This window comes from Oncorhynchus masou, chromosome 29 (genome assembly GCF_036934945.1).
Source record: "Oncorhynchus masou masou isolate Uvic2021 chromosome 29, UVic_Omas_1.1, whole genome shotgun sequence".
Classification (NCBI taxonomy): domain Eukaryota; kingdom Metazoa; phylum Chordata; class Actinopteri; order Salmoniformes; family Salmonidae; genus Oncorhynchus; species Oncorhynchus masou.
This window is the reverse complement of record NC_088240.1, coordinates 38907419-38930611: the sequence shown is the minus strand read 5'-3', so window position 1 is coordinate 38930611 and position 23193 is coordinate 38907419. Positions and strand designations below refer to the sequence as shown.

The following is a 23193-nucleotide window of genomic DNA, read 5'->3' as shown; positions in this document are numbered from 1 at the left end:
TTTAATTGACCATCCACTGGGATGGCTGTAATTTATTTAAATGATGTTCCTGTGTTGGAGAGGGACTGTCTCATTCACTGGAGCACCTGCGCACCCTCATGGGAAACACTGGATGTGTATGGTCGCTGTATAAGAAACGGTTACAACACAGAATGACTTCACCCACTCTCCATGTCACGATGTTGATTACAGAACAAAAAATTATAGTCTACTGTCAATGTTAGATTTAAAGATTGAAAGCCTTTTCAAAGCTCAGTTGCCAGTCATTCATGTGGATGTTTGTGTATGTACCCTTCCTTTAAAATAATGCCAAATGGCAGAATGGCACATAAAGCGAACATACTGTCTATCCCTGTGCTTTAAGATTGGACTGTAAACTCGTTGTAAGGTCTTCAGCTGTATTAAAACAATTGCCGCCAGTTTGCACTCATTTAATGTATGTTAACAGTCGAAAGCATGTCATGTGATTGCACTGTTCCCTTTATAAATGTACTGTGTAGCTACAAAATAGATCTCCTTCTCTTAAATCTGTGTCCCCTATTTGAACTGGTGAGGGAGGTATTGATATTGTAGCTCTGCAAAGCTGCCTGATCTTGCGCGCTTTGCGAAGCAAATATTCATGTAAACTCGCGAGATCAAACGGCTTGTGGGGTCATTGATATTCTGCAACTCCATGTAATGCACCTCTTTCATAAGCAAGCTCATTATCGACCCCATGGCAACTCAACGCTGGTCACAGACAACACATCGCCCTAAATGCTCTACTAGTGAAATAGTCAAACCATGTGATTGTGTATAGCATAGACTGTTGGGTAAATGTTATAATTAATGACGATTGTTCCCTTAGCTGCTGGCAGCGCAGGTGTAACTACCAGGTTAGGACTTCCTGAGGAAGCTGTGAACTCAGAGGAACAGGATTCACTCTGAAGACTCAGATCCCATTGACAGGAACCAACTGACAAGACTTCCTGACACCAGGATCCACTGACACCAGGATATATTGACCACCAGTGGCCACTGACACCAGGATCCACTGACACCAGTAGCCACTGACACCAGGATCCACTGACATCAGTAGCCACTGACACCAGGATCCACTGACACCAGGATCCACTGACACCAGTAGCCACTGACACCAGGATCCACTGACACCAGGATCCACTGACACCAGATCTCACTGACCGTACCCATGGCCATGTACCAGCAGGCAGCTGACTCCAAGCAGCATGACATCTTCTCCAGCGGGGTAGGCAGACACACACAATACATTATAAAGATATGGTCATACATTCATTGATGTATTCTTCAATGACCAGTTTTCGGTCGTACTACCTGACTTACTGACATAGCTAACCCTGGAAGCCTCTAACAATGTAGGTGATAAGATTTTTTTAAATATATATTTTTATGTTCAGTGATTTGTCCAGAGTGTCCATTGTAAATGAGCCATTTTTAGATTAATTGTATGTTTTGTCATGCCCACCCTGTTAACCCTGCCATGTTTAGTGTGACTGTAAGGCCTTAGGAGGTTAGATTTTGCAGTCGAGAAGTAATTTATTCCACATTTTGAATGAGGTTGCATAATATTCACAGTAGATAATTCCGAGCATGTTCTAAAGCAGTTGCAGTCATGCAAAGAAAGAGTCAAAGTGTTGTGATTGTTGTGAAAGCCACTGAAGGCTTTGTGGTGCTATGTTAGTGGAAAGTGATGACAGCTGACCAGTGGGAGAGTTCAGTGGCCCTGCAGACCCACGGAAACATGACTCCTCTCATGGGGCTCAGAGTGGAAACAAGGGCAGACAGGCAACACAATGGGCAATCTGTGCCCCCTGCAGGATCCCATTAGTCATGTTTTAGACCTCAAAAGCTGTCAAATCCACTCTGCAGGGTGGGTAAAACAACTATCTGCCTGGACAACATGCTGTGACGCACCACCCTCAAAAAGCAAGCAACTCGAAAGATTGCTCTGCCATTGTCTAAACATAATGACACATGGTGTCAGGAGGCCTACATTGAAATGGGCATGTGTGTGTGTGTGTGCATCTGTGTGTGTAAACACTCTGCAGTCTCAGTACTGGCTGCTCCAGTATTTTCTATGAATTTGCAGAAGTATGCAATGAAACCCAACTTCAATAGGCCTATCAGGAATAAGTCTGATCTCAGGCCATGCAGACATGCAGGCAGCTAATGATGTTTCACCGCTTCATTAGGTCATGGAGGAGTCGGAGGTCTGCTCCGTGCCTGGGGGGCTCGCCGGCATCAGGGCACAATTCGAGACCCAGGAAACTGCCACGTCGCACAACGTCACCCAGTTCCTCTTCCGCCACAGAGAGGTGCAGGTACTGTAATTAATGCAGGCTAATCTCAGGCATGCGGTGCATGGGGGGAACGCGCAGATGTGGTATGACCTGCGCTGGTTAAATCCCAGCCTACAATCTAGCTATCCATCCATCCGCACCACTGTGTCCCTGCCCGTATTACGTCCCCTGTCGAGTGTAAGTCACTCACTCAGGGAGCGACCACAAATCTGGGCGAATAGTCAATTATTGAAAATGCTGGGGAGGTGCCTGCTGCTGCATTATTTTTCTCCAAAGGCTTAAGGTACAGATGCTAGATTTCATTTGATGCACTGCTAGACAGTGTTGGCCAACTTGGAAGAAGAATACAGATCCCTGTGTCTGTCAAAACCCCTGGATTTCACACTCACATTGCCACTGCTTTAATTGCCACTATGTGTATAGCTTGGAATCCTCAGCTGAAGTGACACAAAGGAGCATGAAACAAATGAAGTATTCTTTGTCCCTGTATTCATTGTGATAGCTACCGTGTTTGATTAAGGTGAAGCTACTGTGTTTGATTAAGGTGAACCATCCATGGAATCGTCCCTTCTCGTCTGTCATCCTCTCTTTGTCTGTGATTAGTGTAATTTAACTGCAGTAAGCCATCTAATTATCAAGCTTCTATCCCATATTGTTCTCAGTGATGCACACTCTATCTGCTACTGTTTGAGCATTAATTAAACTCACTGCCGCTGCTGCTTGTGCTGGGCTGTCAATGAGTGTGAGCCATTCCCTGCTGTATGTGTGTGTGTCTGAGCGTGTGCGCGTGCCTGTGTGTGTGTGTGTGCCTGTGCACGTGCGTGTGTGCATGTGTGTGTGCCTTTATGTGATAGCCAATGTCTTCGATCTCACAGGAAGTGGAATTGAACTCTGAGTTGACAATGATGAGCAGCTCCAGGGAAGTCATCCCAGCCTCTCAGCAGGCGATTTCCCATCAGGATGAACAGGTACATGTAGACCTTCTGGATACCTCTGAGTCATCACACAACAGTGAAGCTGGGCTGAAAACCCAGACGTTAATGCCTTATATGTGTTAACAATTGTAAAAACTTTTTCATTAGAGAAAAGATCTTTACTGACCACGGTCAGTATGCTGACAACAAGAGACCTAGTAGAGAGTGGATTAACTTTAAACAGCTTGATCATTCGGTTAATGGCCATAACATAACACAGATTCGCTTTACATGTGGAAATTGTCCTAATAGACTGCCATTCTGATACAGGTCACACATGAAGAAAACTTGGCCTCCAGTTATGAAAACAACCATAACAATGAAGCAGGTAGGATGTTACTACAGTTTGTTTGTCATATTTTACAGTATGCACATCATTAAGATAAATAACACTGTTAATTATTTTGAATTAAATCATGTGAGGTTGATGGATGAATCTTGCATTCAGAAAGTATTCAGACCCCTTCTGTTTGTCCACATTTTGTTACGCTACAGCCTTATTCTAAAATGGATTTAAAAAATGTTTCCTCATCAATCTACACACAATACCCCACGATGACAAAGTCAAAACAGGTTTATAGAAATTATTGCAAATGTACATAACAAAAAACAGAAATACCTTATTTACATAGGTTTTCAGACCCTTTGCTATGAGATTCGAAATTGAGCTTGGTAAGGGCCTTGGTAAGGGAGGTGACAGAGAACCAAATGGTCACTGACAGAGCTCCAAAATTCATCTGTGGAGATGGGAGAAACATCAATAAGGACAACCATCTCTGCAGCACTCCACCAATCAGGCCTTTATGGTCGAGTGGCCAGACGGAAGGTACTCCTCATTAAAAGGCACATGACGGCCCACTTGGAGATGGCCAAAAGGCACCTAAAGGATTATCAGACCAGGAGAAATAAGATTCTCTGGTCTGATGACACCAAAATTAAACTATTTGGCCTAAATGCCAAGAGTCACATCTGGAGGAAACCTGACACCATCCCAACAGTGAAGCATGGTGGTGCCAGCATCATACTGTGGGGATGTTGTTCAGTGGCAGGGACTGGGGGGCAAGTCAGGATCGAGTGAAAGATGAACGGAGCCAAGTACAGAGGAAAACCTGCTCCAGACTACTCAGGACCTCAGACTGGGGCAAAGCTTCACCTTTCAACAGGACAACGACCCTAAGCAAACAGCCAAGACAACGCACGAGTGGCTTTGGGACAAGTCTCTGAATGTCCTTGAGTGGCCCAACCAGAGCCTGGACTTGAACCCACACATCTCTGGAGAGACCTGAAAATAGTTGCGCAGCGACACTTCCCATCCAACCTGACAGAGCTTGAGAGGATCTGCAAAGAAAAATGGGAGAAGCTCCCCAAATACAGTTGTGTCAAGCTTGTTGCGTCACACCCAAGAAGACTCGAGGCTGTAATCGCTGCCAGAGGTGCTTCAACAAAGTACTGAGTAAAGGGTCTGAATACTTACGTAAATGTGATATTTCAGTTTATTTTTTATTTTTAATACATTTGCAAAAATGTCTAAATCCTGTTTATGGGGTATTGTGTGTAGATTGATGAGGGGGGAAAACAATGTAAATCATTTTAAAATAAGGCTGAGACGTAACAAAACGTGAGAAAAATCAAGGGGTCTGAATACTTTCTGAATGCACTGTATATTGCTTTGTCCTCTTGACATTGTTAGAGGAGGAAGGTCCTAGACTTACAACCAAGGAATTGAGAGATCGTTTTGAGAGAACCATCGAGGAAGCTGCCCCAAGCAAGCCAATGAAGGTAATTGGACATGCTTGTCTTAAACCCATTTTACTTAAGTGGACAGAAACTGCATAATTTTGGCTTAGGTTACACACAAACCCTTCTGCTTTTTATCACCATTGCTGAACAAGTTATTAACTTTGAATTGAAATTTGTTGCAGTGTAGCTAATGTGTAAATACAGCTTGTTTAATAACACTATAAGAAGTTTAGTGCTCAAGATTCTTCTATTAAACCATGTCAGGCACCAATCCCCCAGTTAATAACAATGAGACTGGATATTGACAATTAGTGACAAACAAACAGTTGGCATGCTATACATACATGTAATGTTTGCATTCAATTTTGTTTCTGAAAACATGTCAGGGACCTCTAATGACCCCAATCATTCTTTTCTTCCCAAAAAGATTGGCCGAGCTGACATCAATAGGTCTCAGTGGGCCTCAAATGTATCACAAAAACAAGTCTCAACAAGTGAGATACACAATTTATCGTCAAGTAATATACAGAATTTCTCATCAAGTGAGATACATAATGTTTCATCAAGTGAGATATGGGAAGATTCTGCTACTGAAGCAATAGATGACACATCTGCTGTTGCTGTTGACTACGAGAATACAGAATATTTCCCTCCGCCACCTCCAGAAGACTTAGAGTACCTCCCACCTCCACCCCCAGACTTACTGCAGGTCCCATCAGAAAGTCCAGATATGCCAGTAGAGTGCTACTACTCACCTGAGCCTCCGGAATCAGCTTACCCCTCTAAACGTCCACTCAGTAGACAGGAATACTTCAGGCAGAGAAACCAGTATGAGTTGAAGCGCCTTTACAAGCATATCCATCCAGAGGTTCGAAAAAACATAGAGATGTATGGTGATGCGGCTGAGTATGAGAACATCCGACAGGGGAGTCAGGAGGAGTTCACGGGGGAGACCAGGTATATATACGAGGATAACGGTAGCAGCCCCAACGACTGCATTAGCCCAGAAGAAGAGTACCTGGAATGGGATGAGATCCTCAGAGGGGAGGTGCAGTCAATGCGCTGGATGTTTGAGAACAAACCTCTGGATGCCATCAAAGACGACGCCTCAAATGAGGGTGACGACCAAAACGTGGAACAGGAGATGATTGTTGGGAGTGATGTAAAAAGCAAGGCATGGATGTTTGAGACCAAACCCATGGACACGTTGGGATCCAACAACATAGCTTCAACTAAATATAGAAACAGATTCAATAAGTTGGACAAAGGAGATGTCCGTGCTGCAGCCTGGTTGTTTGAAAACCAGCCTATGGCGACCCTGAACAAAATGCATGGTGATGAAGCGCTAACCAAAGAGATAGTATTTACCCAGGAAGATGGCAGCTCTACCATATACATGCTTGAATATCAGTACATGGAATCTTTAGGTCATACTGAGACCATTGATGACAGTCACCTCCTGAGTCTGAGGTCAGCGCTTGAGGATATAAAGGGAGAAGTGAAGACAATCACAAGCACATTTGAGACTCAGTTTATATGCGTCCTTATGGGACAGTCGGGCCAGATGTTGGAGATAACATCTATACGCAAAGTGGAGACTGAGAAGGGGGACACGAGAACATCAACCTGGCTTTTTGATACTCAAGCCCTGGACATGACTAATAGACTCCCTGCCCCAGTGAAACTTGTGTGTAGCCTGTCCATGGAAGACAACTACAAAGGAGATGTTTACAGGGGTAGATGGTTGTTTGAGACAAAGACCTTAGACTCCATTAACAAAGATGAATGGGAAAGCTCGACGCTGCAAAAGGAAGAGATAATCGGAGCTGATGTCCGAAAACATTGCTTAGCGTTTGAAACTCAGCCAATGGATTCTCTGAAAGATGATTCAAATGCAAGACCCCCGACTATCGAAGACGTTATTGGCGGTAATGTTAGATCTGCAAGACACTTCTTTGAGACTAGTCCCAAGGCAGCTTTGAAAGATATCAATGAGGTAGGGAGGCTCAAAAAGGTAGTGGCAGCTGAAGAAGAGAAGGGTGATGTAAGGCACCAAAAATGGATGTTTGAGAATGAACGACTAGAGAACATAAGAGATGAGAAGAAGGAGACTATTCGTACTGTGAACTTTGAAAATCTTACTGAAGAGGAAGGTACAAGCTACAATGCAGATGTCCGTAAGAATTGCATGGTATTTGAGACTCAGCCAATGGACACTTTGAAAGATGATTCAAATGTTAGAGCCTTTTCAAAGACGGAAATTGTCAGAGGCAATGTCAGATCAGCTAAACATTACTTTGAAACTGCTCCAGCTGACAATTTAAAAGACCTTGCTGAGGTTGGGAAACTACAAAAAATGGTGAGACTTGATGAAGAGAAGGGGGATGTGAGACACCAGAAGTGGGTTTTTGAAAGTCAACCCCTGGAGCACATTAAAGAGGAAAAGAAGGAAGTCGTTCGAACCATTAACCTGGAGGAAATCGATAAAGTGGATGTCTCAAACTACAAGCAAATATTTGAAACCACAGACTTAACCAGATGGGATGAATCTCAAAAGATACTTGTGGAGGGTGTAACATGTGGCTCTGTGAAATCTAACAAACATCTGTTTGAGTCTACACCAATGTACGCCATGCAAGACAGCTCTGGCCATTACCATGAAGTGAAAACAGTGCACCGGGAAGAGGTTGTCAAAGGAGACGTAACAAGCTGCAAATGGATGTTTGAAACACGCCCCATTGACCAGTTTGATGAAAGTATCACTAATTACCAAATTATTAAAGGAATATCCAAAGAAGTTGAGTCTGGTGATGTTAAAACTGCCAAGTGGCTGTTTGAAACACAGCCTCTAGATGCAATTAAATACTTCAGCAATATTGAAGATGAGGAAACTACAACCAAGGAAAGTGTTGAGATTGTAAAAGGTGATGTTAAAACCGGTAAGTGGTTATTCGAGACTAAACTAATGAATGTCCCATACGAGAAGGAGGAGTTGAAGAGTGAAAATGAGAATGAGGAGGTACACAAAGGAGATGTAAAAACCTGCACGTGGTTGTTTGAGACAAAGGCACTGGACACTATCCGAGATGAAACCGAAATTGTTCTACAAACATGCACAGTAAATCAAGAAGATGTCCAGGGCAAAGATGTACGAATGGCTCGTTTTCTATTTGAGACAGAAAAACTTGAGAATATCACAGGGGAGGTTGAAAGTTTTAAGAGGGTTACTGATATAGACATTCAGTCAGGAGATGTGAATAGAATAAAGTATATCTTTGAGAACCAGTCCTCTGATATCATGACCTCAACATCTGAGGAGGTTATGCAAATGCTCAAAACTACACAATCAGAGGACATCCAGAAAGGAAATGTGGGGAACTGCAAATGGCTTTTTGAGAACCAGTCGATAGATGCCATACATGATACCCAAGAAGAGGCTCTGGAGACCCGCACTGTGATGGATGTACAAGGAGGTAATGTGGACAAAGGCCGTTTCATTTTTGAGACCTACTCCTTGGACAAAATCCAGGAGGTGTCCTCTGAGACAGAGACCGATATCACAAAGTTGCAGAAAATCACCCGTGAAGAGGAAGAGAAAGGGGATGTAAGGAACTACACCATGATGTTTGAAACTCAGCCTCTTTATGCCATTCAAGACAAACAGGGTCATTATCATGAGGTCACCACTGTCACAAGCGAGGAGATATTGAAGGGTGATGTGATCGGGTCCCGGTGGTTGTTTGAAACTAAGCCTCTTGATTCTATCAGGGATACAGATGAGGTCTATATAATCAAATCTGTCACACAGGAGGATGTTCAGAAAGGAGATGTTTCTTCAGCCAAGTGGAGATTTGAAACACAACCTCTTGATAAGATTGCAGAGGACATAAAAATGTCAGTTAAAACCGTTGAAGATATTCAAGGAGGAGATGTTAGAATGAATAAACAACGTTTTGAATCTGATGAGCTGTCACAGAAGTCTGTGCGAACAGTTAATGTGAGTGAAATCCAAAAAGGTGACGTCAGGACAGCCAAATGGATGTTTGAAACTCAAACAATGGATAAAATACGTAGCCAGAGCGAAGAGAATTTAATAGAAACCGTCATGAAAGAGGAGGTCCTAAAGGGAGATGTTAGACAATCAGTGTGGCTCTTTGAACAGAATCCCCTTGACCATATAAAGGAGGTAGATGAGGACAATACAGTAGTTGTTCAAGAGGAGATCCCCAAAGCCGATGTAAAGACAACAACATGGCTGTTTGAAACAACTCCGTTCCATGACTTTAATGAGAACAGTGTTGATAAGTCAGAAATCCTAGGTAAAAGTATCAAAGGAACCCTTGAGGAACTTTATAGCCAAAAAATTGTTAATTCAAAAGGAATACTCATTGAAGCAGATGAAATTGGGGACGTTAGAATGGCAAAATACCAGCTAATGAATACGGATTCTCCAGAGATCCAAAGAGAGGAAATCATCAGCGGTGATCTGAACAACATTATGATGAATCTTTTGAACCGTCGGGAAACAATTGAGAGGGGAGTAGTGGTAGAGTCAGAGGAGAAGGGTAATATCAGTACAACAGTGCATCAATTGTTCAACCAAGAGAGGGGCATCAATGTGGAAAAGGAGGAAATATTAAGAGGTGACATCCAGGAAGCTGTAAACAATCTTCTCAAGGAGGGAGGATCTGCTAAACGTGGTATACTCCTTCAAGAGGATGAGAAGGGAGATGTGCAAATGACTATTTATTCTCTTCTAAATAAACAAGAGGACATCAGTGTTGACAAAGAGGATATAATCAAAGGCAATATAAGGAATGCTCTCCAAAGACTATCCAACCCAGAAAACCAAGAGCAGATGAGGATAAAGGTGGATGAGACAGAAAAGGGAAACGTAAACTTTTACTCCACATGCATTGAATCTGGGGCGCTTGACTATCTCAAACAACTCCAGGTTGAGCCAGATGAGACTCCACCTGAAAAGATAGAGAAAGAGGAGATCATTAGAGGAGATATAAAGGGGACAAAGCTCATTCTTGGCAGTAGTCGAGCACAAATTGAGCGTACGGTAGTTGAAGAGGACATAGTGTGTGGAGATGTTCGCAAATCCGTCAAGGTTTTCATGAGCGAACCCACACACTCATTGGATGGCCTACAAAAAGAGCAAATTGTGAGAGGTGATTTGAAAGCAGCTATGAACTCACTGTCTCAGTCTGTAAATCAGACAGTGGTTGTAGAGAAAGAGGAGGTGGTGAGAGGTAACATACACGAAACCAGAAGACACCTTGAGTGTGCCCATAGACGGCCCAAAGAGGTGGAAAAGGCAGAGATTGTCCACGGCAACATCAAAGGGGCACTGAAGTCCCTAGAGAAATCGGCAACCTCCAAAGTTGAAGTTGTCATCGAAGATTTAGTTCCTGGAGACATCAAAGGCACCTTAAAATCCCTGGAGCAGGCAAAGCAAACAGTCAGGGCGATCGAGAAGGAAGAGATTGTAAAGGGTAACATTCATACAGCAAAGCAATGTTTACGAGATGCTTCTAATGACAGAAGGACATGTCAACAGGAAATAGATGTTCAGGGAAATGTGAGAGGCACTATTGAGCTCTTATTGGAACCACCAGCTTCTCCAAGAATGACACGGAGGCCCAGCTTCGAGGGTGATGTGAAAATGTCCATTAAGTCACTCTACGAGACACATGAGGTGCATGAGACGGGGGAGGAACAAACTCAACCAGAGAAAGAGGAGGTGATAAAGGGTGACGTTAAAGGCACAATAAAATCCTTGCTGGAATCAGCTCAGCGTGCAGCTCCTAAAATCAAAGTGGGAGCTAGAAGGGTCAAAGTCCCTGTGAAATCTCCATTGCGCTCACAGCATGGAAGCCCTCTATCGCGTTCACAGCAAGGTAGCCCTGAATGTTCTGTTGCAACCAAAGCTGAGAGTGAGACACTTAAAAATAAGTATCAAAGCATTGAAGCACAGAGAAACATACAAAAAATAAAGACAGCTAATTCGGCCAAAACTGAGAGCTCAACACAAGAGAATCAATCCCTCTCAACTCAAACCGCAACCAATGCATCTGAATCACAGACTACTCAACAATCAAAGACAGTAATGCAACACACGACCATCACTCAAAACCATGGCATTAAAACTTTGGAGACTAAGTTCCGTAACCTTAATTCAAGTCGAAAGGGTATGATCAGACTAGATAAAACCAAAGTGAAAACAAGTGTTCATACCCCAACACGGACATTGTCTGAGTCTGAACTTTCTCTCCCTCCCCCACCTCCACCATGTGATGATCAATCATCCCTAACCCCAGCATCCTCTATCAATAGGCTGGACTTGGACCTTCCTCCTCCCCCAACTCCTCCTCCCCCACCACCTGTTGACCTTGAGCCTGATCATTTCCCTCCGCCACCACAGGATGCCCTTCCACCCCCTCCCTCACAGCATGAACTGGACTCTATGCCATACCAGACACCTCATCCATCACCAGCAAAAGCCACAAAAATGATGGTCAAAAAGGTGAAAGGTCCTGCATTGCATCAAGTCTCGAAACTTGAACCAACCAGTCAGATTCAGAAAATTCAACAGGCAACCTCCGAGAAACATACAACCACAGCCAACAAATCTGTGTTGGAAATCAGCAAAACTCAAAATGAATTAACTGTTTTGTCTGAAATCCCAAAACCCCCAGAATCACCACGACCATTAAAGAAAGTTTACGTCGCCCCTATAAGATTTACTCCTCCACCTTCTCCTCCTCCCTTCATGAGATCCACTAAATTCAAAACTCCATTAATACAGGCAGAGGAAAAGTACAGAAAACAGAAAGTGGATAGTACACCACCTGCGACACCGAGTCCCATTTTCATGCATGAGTCAGTCACTGCTGCCCTTGAAATGCTTTCTACTGAGGAGGCAGGTATGAAGCAATCAAAAAAGAGCATGGCGTTTGGTTTCACTCAAGACGTGGCTGAAAAGACTGTGACTAATGTTAAGTCAGACACACTATCATCTGATTTATCCAAGCAGGCGCAAATCTCAGATACTCCTTCAAGCAAGACTTTGATCTCTGCTGTATATGGGAAAAATCTCCCTGAATCTGCGGTTATTTCTGCAACTAAACAGCATATTGTCTCTGATCAGACATCCAAAGTCGTCTCAGTTCAGCACCAGACCACATCTATTTCCTCCACAAAGCAACAGACAGTTACTGCAACTAAACAACAGGTAACTTCAGCATCCGACAAGCACTCACACTCTGCTGTAAGTAGCTCTCAAGTCCAGATCTTATCCAGTGATGCTAAAAAGGTTGAAAATACAAAAGCAGATGTTCAAAATTTCAAAGTTTACTCTCAAGGTACAAAAACAGACGTCCAGAAGGATGTAAAAAATAAAGGTTCTCATAAATCTGAGGAGAAAAAGAACAAGGATAATTCTGCATCCCAAGTTCCCGAGAAGGTTTCTGACCAGCCTACCGAAACAGTAAAGGGAACCCAAGAAACAAATGTCAAAGCAGCGAAATCAACCTCAGAAGACAAAAATAAAAATGACAATTCTGTATCACAAGCACCTGAGAAGGTTGCTAATCAACCTATCAAAGTAGAAAAGTTAACCCCAGAAATTAATGTCAAATCAGGCAAAAAGAAGAAGGCCAGAGGGATAGAAAAGCAAGTAGAAGTAAAAGATACAAAACAGCCAGATGAAACTAAGATGGAAAACATTTCACAGGTGAAGGATGTGAAGGTGGAAGTAAAGGAAGTCACAAAGTTGAAGGTTTCTAGTGAGCAAACACATGCCCAGACTGACGTCAAGGTCAAGGAGGACAGTCAGAAAGCTCCTGCTATTAAAGACAACCAACCAGCAACTCCAACTTCTGCAAGAAAGAAGAAGAAGAAGAAGTCAAAAGCTAAAGATGCAGCTGCCACCACAGAATCAACTAAATCTCTTTCTGAAAGTTCCACTCAAAGTCAGGAGATGCAAACAGCCCATCAAGAGGATCAGATCCAGGTACATAAGGAAGTTATTATCACTGAAAGCAAAGTTGAAAGAAAAGTTCATCAAAGTGTCCAGCAACAGGGAACAGTTAAAGTAGAAAAGCAGGTCAAGCCATCGCAAAAGAAGAAAGAGTTGACAGGAAGCCAACAGATCCAAGAGAAACCAAAGGAAGAGTACAGAAATGTTCCAGTCAAAGTGGAAAGTGGAAAAATGACAAACATGTCAGCCCAAAAGGAACCTGTGAGGCCCTCAACAGAGAGCACTGAAGATTCTCAAAGACGAGAACATGCCCAGGAGTTAATCTCGCATATAACAGAGTTAGAGGGAGCTTCAGGAAAAATAGATTCTAAATCTGTGAAGACACTGCTCAATACTATTCCACAGTGGCTCATTGGTCCTGAGGAAAATCTTTATTTGGAGGGAACTGCAGTTGAGCATAATATACAAAAGCTTACAGAAATTGTTTCGTATGTGAAAAAACTAGCAAAGGCAAAGTTGATGTGTTTAGAGGGGATCCACACTAATCTGGAGAGGCATGAGTGTGAACCTACTTCTAAAAAGATCATTGTTGGTGGTGCAACTCAAAGGATACATAAAATAAGTATTGGCTCTTTGAAAGTTGAAAGTCAAAAGAAAGTTGTGGAAAGCAAAGCAACATCACATGAAAGCAAAATGCAAGAGTTGAGTGTAAAATCCATGCGCTCACCCTCACCATTACTAAGGATGCGCTCACCCTCACCAACCTTTATTACCATTGAATCTACCCGGAGAACTGACTCTCCTCAGAGAATAACCCCATCACCTATCCTAATGCACAGACCAGCCACTCCCCCAACACCTCCCCCTCGCAAATCGGAAACTCCTACAACACGCATCAATAGGGCCACACCCTCTCCCACCTTCTCTAGGGCAGAGAACTTGGCGCGGCTAAAAGATACTACAGCCAAGCTTTCCCGTGGGGTGACGCCGCCTCCAGTTTTACTTCCTATGCAAGTCACAGAAAAGAAATCTGAGATTGTGGAATCCCCTGCATCATTCCATCGGCAGATCAAAATTGAGGCACAAGCCGAGGGAACTTCAGAAGTGTCAGACGCAACAATTGTCACTCAAGAGGCTCAAAAGGCTGATGTAAAGGTCACAGATAAAGAGTCATTCCATCAAACGGATAAAGAAGTCATGGAAGCTTCTGAAATGTCAGACTCGTCAATGGTGACTATGTCAGTGAGAAACAAGAGGGAGTTTTTTGAAGATGCTCAAAAAGCTGAGGTAAATAAGACCAATGTGCGAAAAGATCCCATCGACATCCCAGAGCACTTGGGCCCAGACAGGGAGGAGCACAAAACAACAAACCAAGAGAGTAAGGATGACACACAAAGCACATCTGAGAAGGTCACAGAGAACAATGCTGAAATAGTGGGATCTGCAAAGTCAACTGATAAAGAATTGATGGAAGCTTCAAAAATGTCAAACTCATTAGCAGCAACTACATCAGTGAGAGACAAGAGAGAGTTTTTTGAAGAGGCTCATAAAGCTAAAGTAAATAAGACGTATGTTCGAAGGGATCCCATTGATATCCCCGAGCGCTTGGGTCCAGACATGGAGGAGCTCAAACCAGAAAACCAAGAGAACGAGAAGGAGGACCTTCCAAAGGTGGACTTGTCAGGACTAGTCAACAAATTTGAAACAACGGAAGATAAAGTTTACATCAGAAAGCCAATCACAATGAGAGAAAGATGTGGAAGTGAGATGGAATATACAGAGACTGAAAATACAGTTATTCAAGAACAAGAGATGCCAACGTTTGACATCAAGGCGATTAAAAATGTTTTTGAAATGGTTGAGCAAAGTCCCTCCTTCAAAGGGGAGAAAAATAAACAGGAGGAGCTGGAGTCAAACCTGAGTGAAAACACTAGAGATAGTTCAAAGCAGGATAACACCCAGGAGACACAGAGGGTCTTCAGGCAGATCTCGCCCCTGCCTTCCCAGAAAGAAGTGCAAATCATGTCAGCAGACCCAACGGGCTTCTCTGAAAAGTCAGTCACAGAGCATTTCTCAAGCTTAGATGAATTCGGCAACAAGACAATTGGATCATTGAGCAGCACAACTGTTTCCCAGCACTCAGAGAGCACAATAACCCACCATGCCCCCTTCTCATATGCTGACGTGGTAAAAAAAAAAAGAGGGTCTGAGGTGACGCCGTCTGAATCCCCGGAAGAGGCTTCCACTGAAGAGTTGCTGAGGAATTTCCACAAAACATGGATGGAGAGTGAGAGTGTTTTCAAGAGTCTCGGCTATAGTGTTTCGGAGGAGAGAACATCACATGTTGTGTCACATCAAACAAAGACTGTTGTTACTGGTAAAGACAGTTGTACTGCCTGCATGATGGGACTTGAAACTAACCGGATATAATGACATGTAAAAATGCCCTCTCCGATATTCAATGAGACCTAACATTTTTACATGTGCGTGAATTTAAATGGAGAGAGATTATTGTGAATGGACAAAGAACTAATGCTTCAATGAATGAGTCATGGCAAAAGAGCAAGAGCTAAGCATGATATGATGATAACATGAGGGACATTATGGAATAGAATCACACACATCCTATTTAAATGCAAGCATTCATGTTTGACCATAAAAATCAACACAAAGTACAAGTTTGGGTCAATACTGTTTGCCATCCGTAAAGAATGTTTTGAGATTTCTGAAAATTATTTTTTGATTTCATCTTTAATGTGATTGCACTTGTTTGAAGATATATATATATATATATATATATATATATATATATATATACACAACCTAGTCTCAGAGAATTTTGTATTATTCTGTATGTAAATCCGAGGACACAATATGTATTAATTTGTGGATGTCCATCACCGATTTCATTTGATATATTACGAATTACATTTTGTATTATATGTTACGAATGTTCAAAATATATAATATGTTACAAATTTTAAAAAAGGTACTATATGTTACGAATTTGCAAAACTAGCTAGCTGGCTAACGTTAGCAAGGCTAAGGGTTAGGGGTTATGGTTAGGTTTAGGAGTTAAATTGAAGGGTTAAGATTAGGGTTAGGGGAAGGGTTATCTAAAAGGGTTAAGGTTAGGGTTAGGGGAAGGGTTAGCTAACATGCTAAGTAGTTGCAAAGAAGCTAAAAAGTAGTAAGTAGTTGAAAAATAGCTAATTAGCTAAAATGCTAAAGTTGTTTATGATGAGATTTGAACTTGATGCTAGACTTACCCATCCACACGACCAACCACCCTACTTTAATTTTTTTGCCTTTAGTAACCATCGGTCTTAACATATCGTAACATCTTATACTTATTTGAGTGTTCCGGATTTACGTTGACTATGCTACATCTAGTCTATGAGACCAGGCTGGTATACATATACAGAGTATATACACTGAGTGTACAAAACATTAGGAAGGATGAGTTGCATCCCGCCTTTTGACCTCAGAACAGCCTAAATGTGTCAGGGCATGGACTCTACAATGTCACGAATGTGTTCCACAGGGATTCTGGCCCATGTTGACTTCAATGCTTCCCACAGTTGTGTCAAGTTGGCTGGATGTCCTTTGGGTGATGGACCATTCTTGATACACATGGGAAACTGTTGAGCATGAAAAACCCAGTAGCGTTGCAGCTCTTGACACACACAAACCGGTGCACCTGTCACCTACTACCATACCCAGTTCAAAGGCACTTAAATATTTTGTCTTGCCCATTCAACTTCTGAATGGCACTCATACACAATCCATGTCTCAATTGTCTTAAATCTTTAAAATCCTTCTTTAACCTGTCTCCTCCCCTTCATCTACACTGATTGAAGTGGATTTAACAGGTTACATCAATAAGCGATCATAGCTTTCAACTGGATTCACCTGGTCAGTCTAGTCACGGAAAGAGCAGGTGTCCCTAATGTTTTGTACACTCAGCGTATACTACGCATGATCATGACAATTATGCCTTGATAACAATTCTTAATATTATTGAGTCATTGTGAATGTTGCATAAAAATACTAGAATGATAACCTTTCTCTGGCAGACTCGAATACCCCAGTCGGAGCGTTGCACTGTGTGTCAGAGGAGGGTCTAGCCGATGGAAGCTCTAATAGCGGACAGAAAAAAATTCCATAAATCCTGTTTCTGCTGTGAGCACTGCCAAAATAAATGAAGGTAAAGCACATATCACCCAACCAAGGTGAATTCAAAGTAAGTGAATTTTGGCTGTGAACTGGTAAGTAGTGCTTGAATGGGGACGGCAGGGTAGCCTAGCGGTTAGAGTGTTGGACTAGTAATCAAAAGGTTGCAAGTTCATATCCCTGAGCTGACAAGGTACAAATCTGTCATTCTGCCCCTGAACAGGCAGTTAACCCACTGTTCCTAGGCTGTCATTGAAAATAAGAATTTGTTCTTAACTGACTTGCCTAGTTTAAAAGAAATGGTTTTGCTCCTACAGTTTGTGTCTGCACACAGGACACCAATTATGTTGTACTCTGTTTGCAAATTAAGCAATAAAAGGTTTGACATGATTATGGAATCAGCTTCACTGTTTTGAATAATAATTTGTTCTGTCTCCTCCAGCCTTGGCAACTATGTCTCTCTCCATGGACATCTGTGCTGTTTACCACACTACAAACAACTCCAAAGGGAACTACGATAATGGATATGGACAGACACTTACCACTGACTCATCACCTCAGAGCAACTCGATTGGAGGAATTCACAGAGCAGCATAGGCTCAACTGAAAAGGACACCTTTGAAAAATAATTTATGAAATCAAATGACGAGAACAAACAAAATAGTAATAAGATACCTGTTGTGTGGCCTCTACAAGCCCACTCCCCACAGAAATCCTTTAAAGTAGGTGAGGACTAACTAAGCCGCCATGGCCTCCTCAGGACAATTCCCCGAAGTCACCCAAACAACAACATAGGAAAGCTGTTTCCAGGAGCTCTCTTTGAAAGAGAGCATTTCCACCACCATGGCAGGTAGAAAAAGGCATCATGTATGCCAGAGAAAACCGAAGAAACTTCAAGCAGTCGATGGTAAGGCAACCTATGAGGGCAAAGAGACAGTTGGAATTGGAAAAAGTCTGAGACTGAAGGACAAAAGTACAAGTGCAATAGACACGAAAGGAGATGTGAATGGTAGAAATTGTGTATATATTTATATTGTGTGAGAGTGGAAGAAGATGGTTCAGAAAGTGCTTAGGGTTAGAGGCAAAGACGACTACAATGACAGAGAGAAACATGAAATGTTATGCTTAGAAATTTGCTCAGGAGGCCAACCTCATTGGTCTTTCAAGTTTGATAATTGAAGACATTAGTTCTGTATTTCACATGACCCACATTAGTCATGTTTAATTGATCTATAAAATATAATTTTGATAAGTTCAACGGGGCTCACATCTTCGGGGTAATTGATTTGTTAAATGTACCTTGTTCAGTCATCTATCAATTAGTTTAAGTCCATGGAGAGGGTGTTGTAGATTTCTAAGACACAGTCATAAATTTGTCTTGGCTTTTTCTTTCAACATATCAACATTTTTAAATTTACCTTTTTCTAGCACCTGGTGTGCAGCCTAGTACAAATTATCTTGGAAATACTTTCTTTATAATATATACAATATATATCCTCTTAATTGGTATTAATCATGTTTGTTTTGGACATTTATATCATATTTTGCAATGCACATTTTTTTTAGATTAGACTACCTTGCTTTGTACAAGAGAATTGTAGAAGAGACTGGTTACTCAACAATTCGTTCAAATTTATTGCTGATCCAGGGGCAATAAAATCATTGAATTGGTCAGTCTCAATCGCCTTCTTTCACATGAATTTCAACATTGTTCACATTAAAGGTCCAATGCAAACGTTTTTATATCAATATCAAATCATTTCTGGGTAACAATTAAGTACCTTACTGTGATTGTTTTCAATTAAAATGGTCCAAAAGAAACAAAATAGCTTCTGAAGCAAAGAGTTATTTCTCAAGACAGAATTTTGCTACAAGTGTCTGGGAGTGGTCTGAGTGGGAGGGGAAAGCTGAAAATGTGTTGATATTGGCAGAGAGGTCTGGAACTCTTTTTCCTATTGGTCTATTAACTAATTTATCGCATGGTGATGTCAGAATGGAAGGAGAAAACTCGATCCCACCAAAACATGCTTAAATTTCAGGTGGTCTTTTCAAAAGCTGTGTAAGCTTTTGGGCTCCTGAGAGGCACATCAGTCTAAAGCAGCGGTCCCCAACCTTTTTTGCACCACAGACCGGTCTCGTACAGACAATATTTCACCAGATAGGCCGTCGGGGGGTCACGATATGAGCAGAATATTGATTAGGCCTATAAGTTTAGTATAATTAGTTTAATTAGGTCTAACGTGATGATGTTATAGAAACATAAAGTGCATATTTTTCTCTAATGACCATATATGTAATAAAAACATGACAACTCACCATGTCGCTGAATCAGTGGAAGCCCTGAGCTTGTTTCCCGGCAACAAGATGGTCCCATCTAAGGGTGAATGGAGACAGTGACATCCGAAGCATGTTCCTTAGGTCCAGTCTACTCCGTGATTTCGTTTTTGTTGCAGTCATTGCGGAAAACCCCGCTTCGCAGAGATAGAAGTGGAAGCAACATTTTCAGTGCTTTTGTGGCTATCTCAGGATATTCCGCCTTGATTTTAATCCAGAAGGTCGGCAGAGATGTTATCTCAAACATACTTTTAAGGCCACCGTCATTTGCATCCTTAAGGAGTTGATCTTCTTCCTGCGCGGACATGGACGATTCACCTGGGACATTCACAAATGGGTCGCAGATCCATTCCTTTGCACTTCGTGGGTCTTTGGCGGTTGGGAAGTAACGCTCAAACTCCGTTGACAGTGAAGCTAGAGGATCACGCACCAGCTGGGAGAAAGATGGCCCCGTCTCAGTCTCTCCCAAAATCCATGCTAATGTTGGGAACATGTCAAATATGCTCCTGTCCACTCACCGTCCCCACAGTTCCAGTTTAGCTTTGACTGCAGCAACTTTAGCTGAAAGAGGAACCTGTGCTATCTTTTTGGCTGCAGCCTCTCCTAAGAGTTCACGGCAAATGTCCTTAGCAGCAGGTAGAATCAACTCCTTGCCAAAAGTGAAAGGCTTCTTGGCCTTAGCAATATGGCTAGCAGTCGTATATTGCACAAATCTGGCCTTTATGGAAGAGTGGCAAGAAGAAAGCCATTTCTTAAAGATATCCATAAAAAGTGTCGTTTAAAGTTTGCCACAAGCCACCTGGGAGACACACCAAACATGTGGAAGAAGGTGCTCTGGTCAGATGAAACCAAAATTGAACTTTTTGGCAACAATGCAAAACGTTATGTTTGGCGTAAAAGCAACACAGTTCATCACCCTGAACACACCATACCCACTGTCAAACATGGTGGTGGCAGCATCATGGTTTGGGCCTGCTTTTCTTCAGCAGGGACAGGGAAGATGGTTAAAATTGATGGGAAGATGGATGGAGCCAAATACAGGACCATTCTGGAAAAAAACCTGATGGAGTCTGCAAAGGACCTGAGACTGGGACGGAGATTTGTCTTCCAACAAGACAATGATCCAAAACATTAAGCAAAATCTACAATGGAATGGTTCAAAAATAAACATATCCTGGTGTTAGAATGGCCAAGTCAAAGTCCAGACATGAATCCAATCGAGAATCTGTGGAAAGAACTGAAAACTGCTGTTCACAAATGCTCTCCATCCAACCTCACTGAGCTCGAGCTGTTTTGCAAGGAGGAATGGGAAAAAATTTCAGTCTCTCGACGTGCAAAACTGATAGAGACATACCCCAAGTGACTTACAGCTGTAATCGCAGCAAAAGTTGGCGCTACAAAGTATTAACTTAAGGGGGCTGAATAATTTTGCACGCCCAATTTTTCAGTTTTTGATTTGTTAAAAAGGTTTGAAATATCCAATAAATGTCGTTCCACTTCATGATTGTGTCCCACTTGTTGTTGATTCTTCACAAAAAAAATACAGTTTTATATCTTTATGTTTGAAGCCTGAAATGTGGCAAAAGGTCGCAAAGTTCAAGGGGGCCGAATACTTTCGCAAGGCACTGTAGCTAGCTAGTACAAAGTTGGCGGGCAACACAGCTCAGGCAGACCGTGATGAACTCGCATTACTCAAGTTCAAAATCTGTAAACTCGCATTACTCAAGTTCAAAATCTGTAAACTGTTGTGGGTGTGACAGAGATGTTAGAGTGGTGAGAAAAGGACCAACAGACTGCACCAAGTTCAATGTAATTACTGCACAAATAGCCTATAATTGTATATAATTATTATTTTATTTTACAGATAAAAAATTGTTAAAATATTTTTTTAATCCTTTCTGTGTGGCCCGGAAGCGAATTTGCTGTGACCAAGTGGTTGGGGACCGCTGGTCTAAGGCACTGCATCTCAATGCAAGAGGTCGTTACTGCAGTCCCTGGTTAAAATCCAGGCTGCATCACATTCAGCCATGATTGAGAGTCCCATAGGGTGGTGTACAATTGGCCCAGTGTCGTCTGGGTTTTGTTGGGGTAGACCGTCACTGTAATTAAGAATTTGTTCTTTACTGACTTGCCTAGTTAAATAAAGGTTAAATAAAAAATATAAACAATTACACTAAAATGGCATTATTATAATTTTCACCATTTCAGTATTATTCCAACCTCACAGTGTGGAAATACATATAACACACAGGTAAATCACGTTTTTGTCTGCACTGGGCCTTTTTGACTGCACATATGACATACATTTTGCCACTTTGGTGTAATAAAGCTGTAACTGCTGAAGAACCTGCCTACAAACACATTGATACTGTACTGTAACTCCCAAACAACCCAAATAACATGTTCTCTGCAAAGAAACTCTCATGTAGGTCAGCTGTTACGGACAGGTGAAATGTTTGCTGTGGGAAAGTGCTTGTTTTGCATCTTTTAAATTCCCTATAATGCTTATAATCACATTGATTGATAAACTGATTGATAACTAGCCTACTATAATAAAATCATTGCATACACTATGTTGAACCTATGGTTCAATCCACTCCAGTGAACACAGGCTTTAAATAAAGGCATGTCATGTAATTTAACTTAATCCTTATCCATGTTGGCAGTTAACCTATGTGATTAAGTGGAACAAGAAATTTAACTCAATCCCCAGGTGTGCCAGAAACAAGTTCAAGTTAAGATCCCATTCACACTGATTTTTATTTTATTTGAATTACTTTACCTTTTAAAAGTATTTTGAGGAATCAAGAGAGGCAAGACATTCGTGAGACAAGCATGTGGATAGCTCATCACATCCCTGTCTTAAAATACATGCAACTACCGAGTTAAAATAGGTTTACGACCAAATGTTGCAGGTCATCCTACCTCAGTCATGCGTACAATGCGGACTCCACCCTGTCGAGCTATTCCATCCACTCCTGTCAATGTGCAAACCCTTTTCGATTTTTCAACGCAGGTACGCGTATTTCGTCATGAATCTTGTTCTGGAAGCTGCTCTGCAGAGTGGTCATTAGCTGTCAAAGCCACAAAGTCATAAAAGCCTTAACCCTAACGTCAACCATATTGCTAAACCTAATGCCGAACCCTAACCTTAAAATAAGATATATATATATTTTTTTTGACATTGCAGACGACATATCTCGCTCAGTTCTGCCTCCAGGACAAGACTCGGGACAATTAGCGTCAAACTGCTTTTTGAACACCCCCACAGCTTTGATGTGGTGGTACGAACGAACTCATGTATTAGCCTAGTAATTTTTTTTTTTATTTTTGCAGAGTTTTAAACTCTCTTAGGCTATTAAGAATAGCCCAGTATAGAGTATTCCCTACTTTTTCTCCCCCCCAGAATTTTTCCCAAGAAGGCAAGATGTATTCATGTCATTTTTCCTGTATAGGTTTGAGCACAGTGTGAGCTGAATCTTCTGTAATGCCGGCCCTTACAAAAAAAGATTGCGTTTTGAAACTGCAGTAAAATTGCAGTAACTGCAGTCGACTGTGGTATTTTGGAGCAGTAATTTCAGAATATACTGCACTCTAACTGCAGTCACAATGCAAAATTACTGCAGCAAAAAAAAAATCGGTGTTATTTTGGAAGCAGTATTTGCAG

At 41.9% G+C, this 23193-nt stretch overlaps 1 protein-coding gene across 1 annotated transcript; it reads left to right on the top strand.

The window, feature by feature from the left end:
* The first annotated feature begins 1195 nt into the window (after nucleotides 1–1195).
* Nucleotides 1196–18797, top strand: LOC135521181 (xin actin-binding repeat-containing protein 2-like). Its single transcript, XM_064947112.1, has 8 exons — nucleotides 1196–1246; nucleotides 2211–2339; nucleotides 3194–3286; nucleotides 3563–3620; nucleotides 4983–5071; nucleotides 5460–15396; nucleotides 17096–17226; nucleotides 17635–18797. The coding sequence occupies exons 1-7, from the start codon at nucleotides 1196–1198 to the stop codon at nucleotides 17185–17187; spliced, it is 10449 nt and encodes a 3482-aa protein (XP_064803184.1). The 3' UTR covers nucleotides 17188–17226; nucleotides 17635–18797.
* Nucleotides 18798–23193: the final 4396 nt, after the last annotated feature.